Source organism: Gorilla gorilla, chromosome 13 (assembly GCF_029281585.2).
Source record: "Gorilla gorilla gorilla isolate KB3781 chromosome 13, NHGRI_mGorGor1-v2.1_pri, whole genome shotgun sequence".
In the NCBI taxonomy this organism is placed as follows: Eukaryota; Metazoa; Chordata; class Mammalia; order Primates; family Hominidae; genus Gorilla; species Gorilla gorilla.
In genome coordinates, this window is record NC_073237.2 from 58161582 (window position 1) to 58182003 (window position 20422).

The 20422-nt window shown below is 39.2% G+C and overlaps 1 protein-coding gene across 2 annotated transcripts in view; it reads right to left on the minus strand.

Moving 5' to 3' along the window:
- UHRF2 (ubiquitin like with PHD and ring finger domains 2) overlaps positions 1-20422 on the minus strand; it is a 93620-nt gene that overhangs the window by 71855 nt on the left and 1343 nt on the right. For both annotated transcript variants that reach the window (XM_004047791.5, XM_055350600.2), the window contains exons 2-3: positions 13987-14217; positions 1075-1334 (exon numbers count right to left, since the gene is read on the minus strand). In XM_004047791.5, the coding sequence (XP_004047839.1) occupies positions 1075-1334; positions 13987-14217 (491 nt within the window). The remainder of the gene's footprint in view (positions 1-1074; positions 1335-13986; positions 14218-20422) is intronic.

Here is a 20422-nt window from a genome sequence, read left to right on the forward strand (position 1 = left end):
GGCTGAGGCGGGCAGATCACCTGAGATCAGGAGTTTGCGACCAGCCTGGCCAACATGGTGAAACCCCATGTCTAGTAAAAATACAAAAATTAGCCAGGTGTGGTGGTGCGCGCCTCTAATGCTAGCTACTCGGGAGGCTGAGGCAGGAGACTAGCTTGAACCTGGGGAGGTGGAGGTTGCATCACTGTACTCCCAGCCTGAGTGACAGAGTGAGAATCTGTCCCAAAACTAAAATTAAAAAACAAAAACTAGCCAAACATGGTAATTCATATGCCTATATTCTCAGCTACTTGGGAGGCTAAGGTGGGAAGATCGCTTGAGCCCAGGAGGCGGAGATTGCAGTGAGCCAGGATCACATTGCTGTACTCCAGCATGTGCAACAAAGTGAGACCCAGTCCCCACCCCCCACAACATACACATATAGATGTCACTCTAAGGCTATTACACTACATATTATAAAATACAGTTTCCAAAATACTGTTAAAATACATATCAAAATACCTAATAGAAGCCAGGCACAGTGGCTCACCCCTGTAATCCCAGCACTTTGGGAGGCCAAGGGGGGCAGATCACTTGAGGTCAGGTGTTTGAGACCAGTCTGGCCAACATGATGAAACCCCATCTCTACTAAAAATACAAGAATTAATCAGGCGTCGTGATATGCACCTGTAATCCCAGCTACTTGGGAGGCTGAGGCAGGAGAATCACTTGAACCCAGGAGGCTGAGGTTGCAGTGAGGCGAGATCGTGCCATTCAGCACTCCAACTTGGGCGACAGAGAGAGACCATCTCAAAAAAAGCCCACCTAATAGAGAAAAAGACAAACAGAAACCCATACACCCTAAATTAAGCCAGTATTGTGATACTAAAAAATAAACCACTTAAGAACCAGAGATAATCGAGAGCTAAAAGGACCTTTAAATTAGAGTACAACCACCAAAACCAAAAAGTAACAAATGAACATAACCTCTAAAGGATTTCTTCAGAAAGACTATTTAAAATAATCTTGAAATAGAAGGCTTTGGTTTCTACAAATGAAAATATGAATAAAGTCCTCAATAGCTTGAGCACTTACTCATCATACTGGATATGGTAAATAACGTCTTCATCAGCAGCAACACAGTCTGAATTAGACGTAGAGGGTACACTGTCCAATTTATTTGTGTTCTCTTTGGATTTATGCTTTATATTTCCATTAGTCCTTTTACAAGAACTGCCATTCTTCAGTGGAGTTTTGCCACGTGACTGTCCATCAGAAGCTCTAGTAACACTATGTATGTGTGCTTCAAACCAAGCACCAAGGCCGACATCTCTGGCATCCACCAATTCATTTACCTAAAAAAAGTTTAAAATCAGTTAATGAAGCTTAATTTTGTCTACTGCTTCAAAAACCTTAATGTAACTCAAGTTATTTGTGGGTTATCATGGTAAACAATATTTGCAGCTACTCATGTTTAAAGTGGTTAATAAGATTAGATCAAAACTATTCTTTCTGATTTGTGCTATCTTAAATCTATTGACTAAGATGAAAACTAACTATCTTCCTGATTTCCTTCAATGAAATAGGTTGTTTTCTTTACGCCTTACTGACGTATACACTAGACTTTTGAAAATATAATTCTTTTGTACCTAAGAGTCATTCTTGCAAGTCATCCAGTAAGAATGACACTAATGAAAAGCCAGGACTTTAAGCTAATATGACTAATCTGTTCCATTAATTTCTTCATAATCCTAAAGATAACTTACACAGTCCAACCAGAAAACAGTAAAGTATTAAAAAGAAAACAAAACTTGAAAATGAGAGAATTATGCACAATAAAAAAAGAGTCTAATGAACCCATCTATACAAAATGGTGAAGTTCCATCACTAGTTAGTAACTCACTAGGCAAATACATTTATCTACCACCTCAAAGAACAAAGATAAAATATAAAAATGAACAGGGCTGTAAGACACAAAATGGATGTAGTCAATTCCAGTGGCTGATCCACAACTAACCCATGCAATCTGACAAAAGGAAGGAGTATTAAAAAACAGGTGTATCAGAGAATTAAGAGTTATGAAATGAAAGGTTTAAAAAACAAATCCTCTCCTTTTAAACGCTGTTTAAAAGATCAGGCCAGGCATGGTGGCTCACACTGTAATCCCAGCACTTTGGGAGGCCAAGGCAGGGGCAGATCACTTCAGGTCAAGATCAGCCTGGCCAACATAGTGAAACCTCGTCTGTACTAAAAATACAAAAATTAGCCAGCCGTGGTGGAGCATTCTTGTAATCCCAGCTATTCAGGAGGCTAAGGCAGGAGAATCACTTGAACCCGGGAGGTGGAGGTTGCAGTGAGCGGAGATCGTGCCAGTGCACTCCAGTTTGGGCAATATAGCAAGACTCTGTCTCAAAAAGAAAAAAAAAAAAAATGGCCAGAGCCCTTTCAGGACAATAACCAAGAGAAATTCCTTCAACTTTCTTTTTAAGCCCTTAAAAAGGAAAAAATGAAATCAACACAAGATCACTATTTCATCAAGTTATCTTTTCCTTGAAGGGAGAAGACACCACTCTTAAGGTGTCTAATAGATGGCATACCTCATGGGAGAAGTAAGTTAAATATCAGTATGCCAGATATTATGCAAGGTTCTTTACTTAGATATGTCTAACCCTAACAAGTTTAATTCCTATTTTACAAAATACAGAAACAAAGGCTCTGAGAAAGTAACTTCCTCTAGATTAAAGCTAATGAAATGTAAGGTTAGGATTTGAAGACATCTTGACTTTGAAGCTTATGTTCTTGCCATCATACCATGAACCTTGATATAAATGACAAGACAGGTATACAGGAACTTCAAAGGTAAGTGAGAAACTTAGAAATAAGTTACTGAAAATATAAAAAGGTTTCAAACCACAAACTGACAGAGGGTAGAAAGAATACAGACTAAACAACAACTATCAACTGTCACTACCAGAAGAGGTACATTTGACCAAAGGCAGTGTATGTAATGAACATGGTAGCAATGAAATAGCTTGAAAGACATAAAGTTTAATATTACACAAGAATGAACAGTTTAGGAAAAAATAAAAACATAACAGCCAACCATGCTGGGTATGACAAACAATCAGAGATGGAGCATGTTATACATTACATAAATTAATTCATGTATTAAATAAACATAGGCTCATTTCTCCCATACTAGTCACTGACAAATTTAAAGACATTTAGTCTCTTGTAGACAACACAGTAAAAATGAAAATAATCAATGTTAAGGTCCATCATACTTGGGAGAATAAACTGAGGTTACTTCTCTGTCGCAGCAAATCAAAATGTAAGTTTCATATATTACTATAAAAATATTGCGTAGCAGAGAATGCAGCATATAGTTGATACTAAAATGGTAACAGCAAAAACACATTAAGCTATATCAACCTTACTAAGGAACACGAGGCAGCACAAATGAAGTACTGAATTTGCCTATCAAATGTAAGATACTAGCAGGCAGATCTAATAGCTGGCTACCTTAACATCTAACAATAAACTAAAGTTAACAGACACCTAAATCAACCTCAAAATACTGCCATTGCTTGAACATCAACACATAGAACATATCAGCTCACAAAGGTAGGGCATTCTTTGAATATAGTAAACCTAGATTTACAACTGGGCATAAGAATTTTTTTTTTTTTTTTTTTAAGACAGGCTATCTGCTGCCCAGGCTGGATGCAGTGGTGTGATCACAGCTCACCGCAGCCTCCTACTCCTGAACTCAAACTCCCGAGCAGCTAGGAGTACAGGTATATGCCACCACACCTAGCTAATGTTACTTCTTGTAGAAACAGAGTTTGCTATGTTGCCCAGGCTGGTTTTGAACTCCTGGCCTCAAACAATCCTCTTTCCTTGGTCTCTCACAGTGCTGAGATTACATGCACAAGGCACCCTGCCTGGCCAAAAAAAAGAATTATCCTACTAAATATAGTAAGTACCCTACTAAGTATTGCTGTGAGTAAGCACTCACAGAAATGCACATAAACTGGGTGGGGACAGAAATGCTCTTAAATTCAAAACTTTCTGCACATTGGATAGACATACTAAGTCAAGCAAAATTTGAATAGGCCAAGACGCATGCAAGATGTTAAAGCTGTGTTATAAAGCCTGGATTTTAAAGGCAGTCCAGAGGAAAAATACTTAGGCCTGTATGATTAATATGAACACAGAAGATCCTGCCATGGTAACTAAGTAATCTAGTACAAATTAAGAACTGAAGTAATTAGCTAAAGGAGTAGCAAAATAGCAGACAAAAGAGGAAAACAGAATTTGCCTATGTGGGAGCATCTGAATTATACTCATGAGATTTTAATTTATTGATGTAACTAAGTGACAACATGGAGAAGCCAATGCCACTGAAAGAAGAATTACTCATTCCCCAAGAGAAGGGGAAATATAGGAAAGCACTAGGTTTGGTCAGGAGGCAGAGGGAACAGGGGAAAATTAGGGCCCAGAGCCTTTATTGTGTTTTCCGTGGGAAAGGCAAGGAAGGGGAAACAAGATGGCTAGTTTGAATGTCAGTGGGCTTTGGATTGTAGGGGTGGCCTCTAGTTGTTTGGTACCTGGCTGTGGGTGATCAGGGCAGAATATTGGCTTGGTGTTTAAGAGTTAGATAAGGGAGGTAGTTAAGTGCATGGACTCGGGATTAGATGTTTTTGTATATGAAAGGCAGGCTCACTGATCAGCTGTTTACTACCTCTAGGAATAAGCTAGCCCTAGGAAGAAGGGCAGTCTCTCCTCAGCCAGTAAGGCCCCCAAAGATGTCAAAACATCATAAATATACAATTATTTTTAAAAGATTAACATGGGGAGGAGAGGAGTTGAACTAAAAAGCTAAAAAAAAGTTTAAGCCAACCACATAATTCTACACTTAAGAGCTGCATTCGTTCACATCAAAGATATAGCCACATTAAGGGCCAGGCACAGGGGCTCACGCCTGTAATCCCAGCAGTTTAGGAGGCCAGGGTGGGTGGATCACCTGAGGTCAGGAGTTCAAGACCAGCCTGGCAAACATGGCGAAACCCTGTCTCTACTAAAAGTACAAAACTAGCCGGGCATGGTGGTATGCACCTGTAATCCCAGCTACTTGGGAGGCTGAGGCAGGACAATCACTTGAACCCAGGAGGTGGAGGTTGTAATGGGCCAAGACTGTGCCATTGCACTTCAGGGCAAAAAGAGTAAAACTCCATTTCAAAAAAAGAAAAGCCACATTTAGACAAAAAGTTTCCCCTGTCCAAATATCTAATATTTGTAAAACCTGAAGTATGGGAGGCAAGGGGCAATCATTAAAAAAAGAAAATACCAACAGCAAATATTTGATGGTTTTACTATATGCTAGGTACCATTTGTTTTGCAGAAAACACTCCAGCTCTGCAGGTAAACCTAGGTTCAAGTTCTTCATCTATCACCCACTAAGTGTAACCATGAACAAGTTACTTAATTTGTCCCAGCATCTTGCAGTGTATTTGAAATAAAGTGAGAAAATTCATGTAACGTGCCAACCCAGCAAGCATATAGTACACACAAATGAAACAACTGTCTCCTTACTAAGTATATACGTTCAATGTTAAGACTCATTAAAACTCAGAGTATAGCCCGGGTGCAGTGGCTCATGCCTGTAATTCCAGCACTTCGGGAGGCCGAGGCAGGTGGAGCACCTGAGGTCAGGAGTTCGAGACCAGTCTGGCCAACGTGGCAAAAACCCCCATCTCTACTAAAAAACACAAAAACTAGCCAGGTGTGGATCCCGCCACTATACTCCAGCCTGCATGACAGTGCAAGACTCTGTCTAAAAGAAACAGAAACAAAAAAAACACAAACCCTCAGAGTATAGTCTTATTACCATACTGCTGGTAAACATTAGCTGTTTACCATTACATACTTTACCTCCTTTAATTATAATACAAAATAATTCCCATTTTCTAATGAGATCCAGACATGAAATACATTTGCTCAAGAGATCACAGGTAAAAAATGTGGGAGTTAAGCTGAGAATACAGGTTCTCCTTCTCTGAAAATTGTTCTCTCATTGTACCATCTTCCTTTTTTTTTTTTTTCCTGAGACAGAGTCTTGCTCTGTTGCCCAGGCTGGAGTGCAGTGGTGCGATGTTGGCTCACTGCGACCTCTGCCTCCCAGGTACAAGCAATTCTCCTGCTTCAGCCTCCTGAGTAGCTGGGATTACAGGTATCCACCACCATAGTGGCTAACCTTTTATATTTTTAGCAGAGATGGGGTTTCACCATGTTGGCCAGGCTGGTCTCGAATTCCTGACCTCAAGTGATCCACTTGTCCTCCACCTCCCAAAGTGCTGGGATTACAGACATGAGCCACCACACTCGGCCCCATCTTTCTTTAATCACAAATTTTAAAATGCAGGGCTGGGTGTGATGGCTCACACTGTAATCCCAGCACTTTGGGAGGAAGTGGCAGGAGGACTGTTTGAACCCAGGAGTTCAAGACCAGCCTGGACAACATAGTGAAACTCTTGTCTCTACAAAAAACTGAAAATTAGCTGGGTATGGTGGCACAGACCTGTAGTCCCAGTTACTCAGGAAGCTGAGGCAGCAGGATCGCTTAAGCCCAGAAGGTTGGGGCTGCAGTAAGCTATGATCATGCCACTGCACTCCAGCCAAGTGACAGAATGAGATCGTTCAAAAAAAAAAAAAGCAAAAGCAATATGGTTCCATTTACATAAAGTTCAGAAACCAGAAAATTAGGGATTAGGGTTGCATAAATAAGTTAAAGATTATTAATAGGTTGTTAAAGGTTAATATTAATAAGAAAGTTAGTAAAGAACAAAGAAATGACTACCATAGAAGTCTGGGTAGCAGTTACAACTAGGGAAGAGGGAGTTATAATCAGGAGGAGGCACCTGGTAAGTTCCTGGGAGTACTGTTATTCTATTTCATAACTTGGATGGTGTTTATAGACAGTGATCGTGCTTTGTATTGTCTAATACATTTCATAATCAAAAAGGTTAAACATCAAGAACTGTACTGTGGACAAAAGAAATAAGAAGATATCAATGATAATTCTCCTCTTTCCAGCACTTTCTATTATACGATGAGCATAAGAAAACATGTAAGAAGTTTAACAGTGCCACATGCTCAGCTAAACTGTAAAGGCTTACCATCATCATTCTAAACAGTCATTATTTAGGCCAGGATGACAGCCATTTGAAAGTACGATCTTTCTGGCGTCATAAAAAGCTTCCATACACAAAAACCAAAATTAAAAAGAACTTAGGTTCGAATGTCCATCTTGCTTCAGAAAATTAGTTCCCAATCTAGACCCAGTGTGATTCAATTTATGTTAAATGCACATATAATGTGAATGGATGGACCCAGCCTCTGTACAATCTTTCATAGGCTCTCCATATGCATTAGTGGTATCTAGTTTCTTGCAATAACATATGAAAATATCTGAAACTGGTTAAATATTGCTCAGTTATCAAATAGAGCAAAATAATGATATTGGGCAATAAATAACTTCAGATTAAAATTTCTTTTTTTTGAGATGGGGTCTTGCTCTGTCGCCCAGGCAGGAGTGCAGTGGCGCGGTCTAAGCTCACTGAAACCTCCGCCTCCTGGGTTCAAGTGATTCTCCCGTCTCAGCCTCCCAAGTAGCTGGGATTAGTCGTACGCCACCACAGCCAGCTAATTTTTGTATTTTCAGTAGAGACGGAGTTTCGCCATGTTGGCCAGGATGGTTGCAAATGCCTGACCTCAGGTGCTCTGCCTGCCTCGACCTGGGATTACAGGTGTGATTACAGGTGTGAGCCACTGTGCCTGGCCTAAAATTTCATCTTAACATACTGTTTAAATGTTTACCTATGCCAGTTTTGAATAAAGTTAATTTGAAAATTCATCTTTTGTACCTGCTTATCATGATGTTCAAAAAATATTTCAGTTAGAAGGAAAAGTCCAAAAATGTTTGCTCATCCATAAAGCAATTTCAACTACAGAAAGCTCTACATGTATAAAAAATATATATTTACCAAGTGGCATAACCAAGAATTCAAGACAAAAGCAATACAACACCCAATTTTTAAGTGACTTATAATCAACTTAAAAGTTTTTATATATTAACTACTCAGACTTGCACTATGGGAAATACAAGAAACCCAATGCAAATATAAAACAAACCAATTCAAGCCAGGCACAGTGGCTCATGCCTATAATCTCAGCACTTTGGGGGGCCGAGGCAGGTGATCACCTGAGGTCAGGAGTTCAAGACCAGCCTAGCCAACATGGTGAAATCTCGTCTCTACTGAAAGTACAAAAATTAGCCGGGCATGGTGGTGGGTGCCTGTAATCCCAGCTACTCAAGAGACTGAAGCAGTAGAATCGCTTGAACCCGGGAGGCAGAGGTTGCAGTGAGCTGAGATGGCTCACTGCACTCCAGCCTGGGCAACAGAGTGAGATTCCATCTCAAAAATAAAATAAAATAAAAATAAAGCAAATCATTTCAAAAGTAGCAGCTTCTAGATGGTTTTCAGTTTAGTCAACAAGTCAGTATGTGATAAAAATTCTGTGAAGGCAGAATACCGATTACAAACATATGCTAGATATCCACCTATTTATGGAATGAGCTATCCAGAAATATATACTTCTATCTGAAAAATATAAAGGCACCAGTCAAAATTTCAAATACCTATGACAATTACTAAGGTTCATCCCCCAAAAAGTAAATAAATCTACAGTAGCTTCAACTAAGATTAAACACAGCTCTTAATTTATTATTGTATGAACAGCAACCTTCTGAGAATTTTATTACTAGATTCCAATGTGCTCCTAAATGGGGAAAGGGAACCTTAATGTAAAATTTACTTGCCAATTTGTATAACCAAGCAGCAGCTGAACTGAAATTTGAAACCAGGTCTCCTGGCAAAGCTCAAGTCTTTAACATCTATACTACATAGTAATAGGAAATAGAAGAGATGTCAAATAGAGTTTAAATTCTGTAGTTCACAGCCAAAGCACTAACACTGAAAATAAAAAGCAAAGACCTCCTGAGAGAAGTAATTTCTCCTGATGCTCTTCCGAATTAGACTGGGGAAGGAAGAGGAAGGAAGAGTGGAGTATTGAGAAGTTTGCTAAACAGAAATTTAAGTTGACCCGAACTGCTGAACCTTGATTAATCTCAGATGTGCAGATACATAAACTGGCCCTCCTTTGAAAGCAAATCCATCCTGTCACTGCCCAAACAATCAATTCAAAAGCAGCAGCTTCTAAACTCTGGTCAAAGATGAAAAGTAATAATGTAAGCTTAATATACAGATAGTTACATAAATATTCATAGATGTATATATACACAGGTTAGTACAAATATGTATTATTTCCTTGCTGTCTGTTGAAGGCTCTAAAAGCAATGACACACCAACAGTAAGAAGCATACCTAGAGCCGAGATCTTGATTTTATTTTTTTTAATGTATTTACTTCGAGACGAAGTCTCACTCACCCAGGCTTGGAGTGCAGTGGCGCGATCTCGGCTCCCCGTAACCTCCGCTTCCTGGGTTCAAGTGATACTCCTGCCTCAGCCTCCCGAGTAGCTGGGATTACAGGCATGTGCCACAACGCCCAGCTAATTTTTTTTTTTTTTAAATTTTCAGCAGAGATGGGGTTTCACCATATTCACCAGGCTGATCTCAAACTCCTGACCTGTAGTGATCCACCCTCCTCAGCCTCCCAAAGTGCTGGGATTACAGGCATGAGCCACCGTGCCTGGCCTCTATCATTTGACAATTAAAGGAAACAGGGAACCTTGGAGAAATGGTTGATTCTAGGACTGAAGCAGGAAATATACAAGTTGTACCTGAAGCATGTTGTAGTGCCAGAAAGTAAGATAATGCTTAAGAAAAACAAAACACCCACAATAATGGGGGTATGTCAAAGGGACATAGCCATCAAATAAACGAGTTTCTAAAGGCCAAAAATGGAACAATTTGATCATGAGTTCATACTGATGTAAATGTCTGAATAAATACACCTCCCATGTTGAGTAATTTTAACTAATTTTTTGTAGATACTCTGCCCTCAAGGCAGTGAAGTACATTAACTTCCCACTCCTTAAGTGTGGACTGTACAGTGACTTTCTCTCAAACAGTACAGTATGGAAAGACAGGAAGGAGGTGTGGGAGGAGTTTAATAGCGGAGACACTTGACAAACACTACCCCAGTCAGATGATTAAGGTTCACATCAGTGTTAATGTTATTATTGATGTAAAACCTAAGTTATACTTAGCAAATAGAATACTGATAGTATGTGCCCTATATACGTGATGAAAATACCTCTGCGGTCTTCCTCCCCAAAACAAACCCAGACAAATAAGGAAAACAAATGAATCCTAATAAGGGGAGATTTTACAAAATACCTGACCAGAGCTCCTCAAAATGGTCACGGTAATTGAAAAAAAAAAAAAATCCTGAGAAATTGTCACAGTCAGTGTCAAAGGAGATTTAAAAACTACACACATTATAGTATCCTAGTGGGATTCTGGAACAAAAAGAGGACATGAGGTAAAAGCTAAGAAAATATGGGTCATTAATTTCAACAAATACACCATACTAACTTAAGATCTTAAGAGGGAAAACTAGGTGTGGGATATATGGGAACTCTCTCTACTATCTTCAATTTTGCTATTAAGTATTGGTATTTAAAAGGTGGATGAAATCAGAGTAATATAGAAAAAAATGGCAAGTTGGCTTTCAGTGCTAAAAATTCTCTCTTAATTGTGACCACTACATAGCACTGTTTTAATTTATGTAAGTCTTAACTTATTCCCAGATTCTACCTTTTGTTATTGCAAATTTTTTTCCTGTTCTAATTCACGTATTAATTCCTTGAGCTATCAGTAGCTCAATGTTAACTTTGAAGATAGCCACTTTAGTGACTGCTCATAACTTTCTAAAACATTTTCTCAGCTCTCCCAGGTATCCATAGGCTGTTAACTTTGCCTTCTCTAATATTTACACTTTATTTTGTTCTCCTGCCTAATTGCATTATCTAGTACTTCCAGAAAGATGTCAAATAAGGAAGCATGAATTGGCTTCGTTGTCTAGCTCGTCTTTAAAGGGAATACCGGTATAGAATGTGGTTTAAAATATTAACCTATTCTGTCTATTCCTCTTATCAAGAGTTCCTTTTTTTTTTTTTTTGATACTGAGTCTCACTGTGTTGCCCAGGCTGGAGTGCAGTGGCGCGATCTTGGCTCACTGCAACCTCCGCCCTCCAAGTTCAAGCAATTCTCCTGCCTCAGCCTCCGGAGTAGCTGGGATTACAGGCACCTGCCATCGCGTCCAGCTAATTTTTTGTATTTTTAGTAGAGACGGGGTTTCACCATCTTGGCCAGGCTGGTCTTGAACTCCTGACCTCATGATCCACCCGCCTCGGCCTCCCAAAGTGTTGGGATTACAGGTGTGAGCCACCACGCCCGGCCAAGACTTTTCTTTAAAAAAAAAAAAAAAAAAAAAAAATCACTAATGACTCAAATTTGTATTTAAATGCAGAAAACATTTTAAATTAATATGTTTTCTTTGGCTTATTGGTACAATGAATTATATTGAAACATTTTATAATAATGAACTGTCCCCACATCCTGACAAACCATATTTGCTTAAAGTAATATATTTTTAATAAGCAGCCATAATTTTTTAAAAGCAAGTTAAATAAGCGAATACAGCCATAATTCTATTTGCTGACTAGAACTTAGGTTTTATGTCAATGTTAGTGAAGCTGATGTGCTTTTTGTTATGTTTTAGTATCAGTATTAAACTCAATTTATAAAGCAATAGGAAGCTTTCCTTCTTTATGTTGTAGGTCAACTTAGGTAACATTATAATGATCTACTCCTCATAGGTTTAAAACAATTCAGCCATCCAAGCCTGGTAGTTTCTTTGGAAACACGGTTCTATCTCTTCTTAATCTTTCTATATACATATATGTAGATCTGTTGGCATTTTTCCATATATCTAAAATTATCTCCATTTGAATAATCTTGAATAATTTACTTCATCTACCAATTTTTTGGTCTTAAATGCTTTGAAAAACAGTATAGGTGCCCATTTATCCCAACTGATAAGAATTAAGAAGTTACAAAGATAGGAAAGGATAAAGCAAAACTGCCATTCGATTATTTCTACACAATTTATTAGATTTGAAAAGGTTGCTGGTTACAAAAGCCAAATAAATCAATTTCATTTCTCTATATCAGCAAACAGATTACTATTTTAGAAGATAACCATATATAATAATTGCATCAAAAACAAAGCTACCAGAAATAAAGCAAAATATTAAATATGTAAAGAAAGAACTAATTAAGATATCAAAGATCTAAGTTAGCCGGGAACGGTGGCTCACGCCTGTATCCCAGCACTTTGGGAGGCCAAGCAGGAAGATCACTTGACCCCAGCAGGTCAAGGCTACAGCGAGCCGTATTCACATCACTGCACTACAGCCTGGGTGACAGAGCGAGACCCTGTCTCAAAAAAAGAAAAGATCTAAGTTAATGGAGAAGTCAAGTCTTTTAATGTTCATGAATTAAAAGACTCAACATTGTAAAGATGTCGATTCTCCAAGCTGATCTATAGATGCAATCTCCATAGAATCCCATCAGATTTGTAGAGCTTTATATGCTATTTCTACAGTTTTTGTATGCAAATATTAAAAGCCAAGAGACCCTGAAAGAGAAAAGAAATTGGGGAGATAGGAGAAAGGGAGATCAAAACAGTCTATAAGGCTACAGTACTCAGAACTGTAATCCCAGCACTTTGGGAGACCGAGGAGGGCAGACGAGGAGGTCAGGAGTTCGAGACCAGCCTGACCAAAATGGTAAAATCCCATCTCTACTGGAAATACAAAAATTAGCCGGGCATGGTGGTACACGCCTGTAATCCCACTACTTAGGAGGCAGAGGCAAGAGAATAGGAACACAGATAGACAAACAGACCAATGGAACCAAGTATAGTAGTTTGGCAGTACCCTGTAGGTGAACAACTAGCACTTCTACTCCTAGGTAGAAATTCTTGAACATATGCACCAGGATAACAGAAGGTTCAAAACAGCACTGTTTAAAACAGATGAAACTGGAAACAGCCCAGATATCTATGAATTATGGATTAAATATACCGTGGTATGTTAATAAAATGGAATGACATAATAGTGAAAAGGAATAAAACACAGCTATATGCAGAGAATCTTTCAATGCTGAGAAAAAGTAGAATTCCATTATATAAAATTCAAATATAGACAAAACATACTGCCTAGAGAAATATACGTAAGTAGCAAAAATAAAAAACAAAAAGAGTATAAAAGAATAAGCAGTTTACCTCTTAGGGAGACAGAGAGAGAAGTGTTCTGATAGGGACACACACGAGGCTTTAAACAGGTATTTAAGGCTGGGCGAGGTGGCTCACCCCCGTAATTCCAGCACTTTGGGAGGCTGAGGTGGGCGGATCACCTGAGGTCAGGAGTTCGAGACTAGCCTGGCCTACATGATGAAACCCTGTTTCTACTAAAAATACAAAAATTAGCCGGGTGTGGTGGTGCACGTCTGTAATCCCAGCTAATCAGGAGACTAAGGCAGGAGATTTGCTTGAACCTGGGAGGCAGAGGTCATAGCGAGCCAAGATTGCGTGCGCCACTGCACTCCAGCCTGGGTGACAGAGCAAGCCTCTGTATCAAAAACAAACAAACAAAAAGTATTTTAAATCAATCTACTTCTTAACCTTGGTGCAATTACACAAGTATTTCCTTTATTGCTCTTTAAACTGTACATATACATCTTGTACATTTGTCTACGTATTTCATATCAATTTTTAAAAGACTACTTTTAAAAGTTATGATATTAACATCCCAATCTTTACTTTCAAATGGCAGTGTTTACTTATTCAAAACATCCTGCACAGAAAATAAATTTATTTGTATTCTCACAACAGTAAGTCTGAAGAAAACAACATACCTTATATATTCCAAAGCCAGGATCAATAAGACGGGCACGAGCTGATGTAGATGGCTGATTGGAAGGTCCTACCCTCGGAGCTTTCTTTACTTTAGGTGGACTATTAGAACAGGGTTTAGCCTCAATCTGTGTAGATGTGCCAGGAAGATGATCAGGGTCTGGGCGAACTAGCAGCTGAATTATATCATTCAGTCCAACATCATAATCAAATAAGGTATATCCATTTTCCAACTAGAAAATAAAGAAAGAATAGTGAAATGCTTCTCTAAAATGTATCTTACTACATTTTTAGTCGCTCAAATGTCCTAGCCAAACTTAAAATCCATAGCACTACAATTCAGAGATTTTAAAACCATTCTTAATACTTAATGGCCTCTGATGTCAGTGTCTTCTCTGGACCCCAATACATTCTCTCTCTCTCTCTTTTTTTTTTTTTGACACGGTGTCTCACTCTGTCGCCCAGGCTGGAGGGCAGTGGCGCGATCTTGGCTCACTGCAAGCCCCTCCTCCCGGGTTCACACCATTCTCCTGCCTCAGCCTCCCTGAAGTAGCTGGGACTACAGGTGCCTATCATCATGCCCGGCTAATTTTTTTTTTGTATTTTTAGTAGAGACGGGGTTTCACCGTGTTTGCCATGATGATCTTGATCTCCTGACCTCGTGATCCACCCACCTCGACCTCTCAAAAGTGCTGGAATTACAGCGTGAGCCACCGCACCCAGCCATAAATTCTTAATAATTACTCCATATTCACTACAGAGAACACTGCTAGCCATTAAAACAAAAAAAATGGGCCGGGCGCGGTGGCTCACGCCTGTAATCTCAGTACTTTGGGAGGCCGAAAAGAGCAGATGACGAGGTCAGGAGTTCGAGACCAGCCTGACCAACATGGTGAAACCCCGTCTCTACTAGAAATACAAAATATTAGCTGGGCATGGTGGTACGCACCTGTAATCCCACTACTCAGGAGGCAGAGGCAAGAGAATCTCTTGAACTCCAGAGGTGGAGGTTGCAGTGAGCCAAGATTGCGCCACTGCACTCCAGCCTGGGCAACAGAGGGAGACTCTGTCAAAATAGAAAAAAAAAAGGGGGGGGGGGAGGCTGGGCTCCATGCCTCACATCTGTAATCCCAACATTTTGGGAAGTCAAGGTGGGAGGACCACTTGAGCCCAGGAGCTCCAGACCAGTCTGGGTAACCCCATCTCTACAAAAAATAAAAATAAATAAATAAAATAAAAAACGTAGCCGGGTGTGATTGTACATGCCTGTGGTCCCAGCTACTCAGGAGGCTGAGGTGGGAGATCACTTTAGCCCAGGAGGTCATGGCTACAGTAAGCCATGATCATGCTATTGCACTCAAGTCTGGGCAACAGAGTGAGACCCTGTCTCAAAATAAACAAATAAATAAATAAATCCCAAAATGTTTCATTGTGGCTGTGACCTTATGACCTACACAGAAAAACTCTAAACTAGATTTAATTTCTCATCAAGTTTTATTTTTAATCAGTGCTTGAATCAACTTCAAGAAATGTGAATTTTCAAAGCTGTTTTATGACCTTATTTTTCATAAAGACATTAAGTCATCTGCTCAGTGTTTCACTTTTTTTAAAAAACACATTAAGTCAAATATGTTATCTTTCTAAAGCATTATCAGTAGGTTTTTATTTTTTAAGTCAAGCAGAAAAAAAACCAAGAAGGGATAATTCTAATTCTTGCTCATGTTACTCCACTTGCCTGAAGTTCTCTAATTCTATCCATCTGCAAGAATTATCAAGTTTTATCAAGAAGTCTTCCAGGAAGAATAGTGAATAAATTATTTGCAACCCACCCATATTTTGGTAAGGGTTATGGGTTGAAATCCTAATCCATGGTACTTGAGAATGTGACCTTATTTGGAAACAGTCTTTTAAAGAGGTAATCAGGAAATAAATTTAACAAAAGAAATGTAAAACCTACTGTTATGAGCTAAGTTGCGTCCCTACCAAAATTTTTTTGTTAAAGTCCTAACCCCCAGTACCTCAGAATGTGACTTCATTTTGAGATAGGGTCTTTAGAGAGGTAATTAAGTTAAAACAAAGTCATTAGGGCCCTAATCCAATATGGCTAGTATCCTCATAATAAGGGGACATTTGGAAAGATGCAGCCGGAAGACAATGTGAAGACACAGGAAAAAGGCAGCCATGTGACTGGAGTGATGTACCTAATATAAGCCAAGAAAGAAAATTTCCGGCAAAGTGTAAAGGGTTCTCCCCCTAGAGCTATCAGAGGACGGCCCTGCTGACACCTTGCTAGACCTCTAGAACTGTGAGACAGTAAATTTCTATTGTTTTAAGCCACCCAGGTTTTGATACATTAGTACAACAGCCCTAGGAAATTAAGTCTCCATTTTGTTTCTTTATAAAGTTCAGTTGGCAATTTCACTATGATACAGTGAAATAAGAAAACTAAACTCCTTTCAGGCCACAACTATCACTTTCCCAGAAACATAATCAATTTTTAAATTGCTCATTTTCTACTCTTCATATGTATTACTTTTCAACATTCACAACTCTAACATAGTAACATCATATTTGAGAAGTCAACCAAATGGAAACAAAAGTATGCCCTGAATTTAAAACTTTTAATCTACTAGATCAGTAATTTGAACTCAAGTGGTCCAAGAACCCAACAAGCACAATCTCAAACACTACAGGTATTCACATTTGTCAAGTAGAACAAGGGATCAAGAATTTCACAAGTTTCCCAGTCAGGGAATTAAATTATGTACTACCTCACAAGTTACCATGCTTACTCTAAATAAGCCAAAGTAGTATTCCAAGTCAGTAAGCAAGTAAGCTCTGATAAGGATAGGGATGGGAATACTGCTTCCTTGATTTAAAAAAAAAAAAAAAAAAGGAACACCCTCTAGTCTTGAACTCCCGTGGAGGGAAAAAAAAAACCCAAAAAACTCAAGGAGCAAACACTGCATTCACACCATCATTTTGACAATCTCCAACACCTCCACAAAAAAACCCAAACAAAATACCTTACTAATTCTGGAGGAGCTGAAAAAGCATAACATACAACTGACAAACATTATGACTATTTTTAAATGAAAGTGCTTAAAGATAATTAAAAAAAACTCTAACAGTATAAAACATGCAAATTAACTAGTAGGATATTTCCAAAAATGAAGATAGCAGTTAAAGTGATAAAACTGCTGGAAATTGAAAGAACATTTTTCCACTTAGGTTTGAGGGACCAGAGTCAGAGGGACGTTGAGGGTATTTCTACAGTCAACTCCTGGTTAGTTTCTACTAAATGACGGTCAGGAGTAAATACAAACTGTTTCAAGTGGTGCTTTTTAAAATTTGATTTGACAGGAAAAAATGTCGTAAGAGCACCATGTCTAAGCATATCACGGCATGAGGCCCTATAAGTTACATCCACAGTAACATATAACCACCTTTCCTCATGCTTGCTATGACAGGCTTTTTAAACCCAGATTATCCACTCCTTCCGTAATTCATAGGTACTCCTCCAGTCTTCCTACAATAGCGACCATTTATCTACCGCAATAACAAGTTCCACACAACTTTATTCCACAAAGCTTCACATATTATGAAGAGCTGTGAAGTGTTGAGATGATTTACTTGAAAAGTACCGAAGTTCTTCCACATTTAATGAAAGTGAAGATTGAAAGTTATCTCTGACACTCAAATTAAGCTCTAAGTAGGGAAAAAAGGAAGCGGTCATTTAGAAATCACAAACATCTGTGAGTCAGAAGCATGTAACTTAGGTCCATCAATGTCTCAAAAGCAAATGTTTGAGAACTGCCATACTCGAAGATGGAGATGCAGTATTTACAATACTTAAGAAGCAAAAATGGTTAGGATTTTTTGTCAGACCACTCTTGAAATTTTACTGAGTTGAAAGAAGAAACTCCAGGTAACAAGAGGAACTGCAACAATGATATAAGGGAATACTAGAAAGCAAATGCCAAGTGGAAGTGGCTGAGAGGGCAGTGGGAAGTCATTCCCAAGCAACTACTGACTAGGGATGCCAGTGAAGGGCATAACAACTTTCACGTATCCATCACATATTATATATATGTGTATTATATATGTTATATACATCATATATAATATATACATAGATATTCCTTTAAATAGGCAAGTACTTTTATATTCTGTGTGAAAACCAAGTGGGAGAGGCAACTTTTTTCTTCAACTATAGTTCATGCCCCACATTGTTATCTATTTTAAGACCACCTCTATAGTGGTAAGGAGTGAAAGAATGACGAGAGAGAATCCTTTAAAATAGGAAAAGCTCTGGATTCTCAAAAGATTTAGAGATCCACCAACATAATCTCTTCCTTAAAAAGACCCAATCCCCCGCGTGCCTCAAACTCAACTTCCCAGATAAGAATGTTCACAGCATGTTATCCTACTCTAACCAAAACTTATAGCCCTGAATTGCAGGTCTCCATTTTGACCCTCAAATGTGGAGTCAAGGCTGGGCACGGTAGCTTACGCCTGTAATCCCAGCACTTTGGGAAGCCGAGGTGGGCGGATCACCTGAGGTCCTGTCCTAGATAGAGACCATCGTGTCCAAAATGGTGAAACCCCGTCTCTACTAAAATACAAAAAATTTGCCAGGAGTGGTGGCGCACGCCTGTAGTCCCAGCTACTTGGGAGACTGCGGCAGGGGAATCGCTTGAACCCGGGAGGCAGAGGTTGTAGGAAGCCGAGATCGCGCCACTCCAGCCTGGCGACAGGGCAAGACTCCGGCTTAAAAAAAAACAAAAACAACAACAACAAAAAAATGGAGTCAATTAACACTGCCTTCTCCAACTTCACCTACATACAGATCACCTGGAGATCTTGTTAAAATACAGATTCTGTTTCAGTAGGTCAGCTTCAGTAGGTCTGGCGTGAGGATTTCAGCTAAAGCTAATGCTGCTGGTCCTGAGAATCCAGGGACCATACTTTGAATAGTAAGAGACTAGTGGGAGACTATCTTTCAACATTCATTTTCTAACCTCTGGTGTTATCAGAATCTCCCGTGGGGTCTTGTTAAATTCAACTACTTGCAGTTCTGGGGTGAGCTGAACATCTATAATAAATATCCACAAGCGATTCTGATACATACCAAAGATTAAAAGCTGGAGCCTAACATACGAATGGAGTATGGGGGGCGGGTACCACTTAAATAAAAATAAATGTATTGTCTACAATTTATGACATTTTTCACTATGTGGCAGTAAAGTATTTTGAAGTAGGGGTACCTTCTTCCAATGAGGACATGGTATTTTACAGGACGGGGACTTTCTGTGATGCCATTCCAGTAGCTACCTGCTACAGGCTGGCTACCTCATCTGTGGAGCTCCAAAGACCACGAAAGATAACACTCATTGCCATAGCTACCTGTCAGCGCATAAAAAAGTGAACACACAGCTGGTACCAATGACCTTCCTTTTCTGTTTCCAAGTTAATGGCTGGCACCAAAGGTCTATTCCTCTTCCCTACTGGTTTATCACTGGGCTGAAGAAACCCAAGTAGTGAATTACCCACTAGGACCCTGGAAGAGGAAGTACAACGGTTATCCTCAGTTTTCCCTGGAATCTGGAATGAGCTTCCTGGTTTACCGAAAGTCTACTTTGTTGCCTTGAATTTAACCCAATCCCATATGTGATAATTATTTTAGCATATTTGATAATAAAGATTTTAGGAGTGCTGCCCAGAAACATCCTTCATTTCTATCTCTGGTGCTGAAATCACCAGTGTCCTAGGAATTCATGTACTATTTGTCCCCAGCTAGAAAATAAAATGCATCAAACGATTACATGCTTTTTCACTTATGATCAAAAGGAAACGGTATCAGCCACTTGAGGCACAGCAAAGCAAATCTATGTAGTATTTAACAAGTGTACAATTATTTCAAAAGCAAAGCTTACAACTAAATACCTGTTTTTACAAGTCAAACACTAAGGAGTCAGTACAAAACTGGCTGCAAACACAAATCAAAGGTGCTATAACATTATTTTAAAGAGAGAAAGAAAGGGGAAAAAAAAAAGCTCGCTCCTTCCCAAAGTGTAATTTGTTACTATGAAATTTTTGGACAGTCTTCGAAGACTAAGCCTGTGAAGGGGAGGAAAATATTCCTTTTAAGTAGTTTGCAACTGTAGGCTACTTCTACCAAATCAAAGAGCTACACTTATTTAAAACCACAGGATTGGAGCCAAACTGTGGTCTACCAACTCAGGATGCCAACTTTTTAGTGTATTAACAACAACATGAAGACAAAGAAAAATACGATGGGTCTGAGTGGCTAGGGATATAGATTATAAGAGACTTGTGGAATAGGAAAAAAACTTAGACTGGCCAGACCATAAAAATACCAGAGATGCCCACAGACAGCCTTCAAGTATGCACCGCTGGCTACGCTGCAGTGCTATG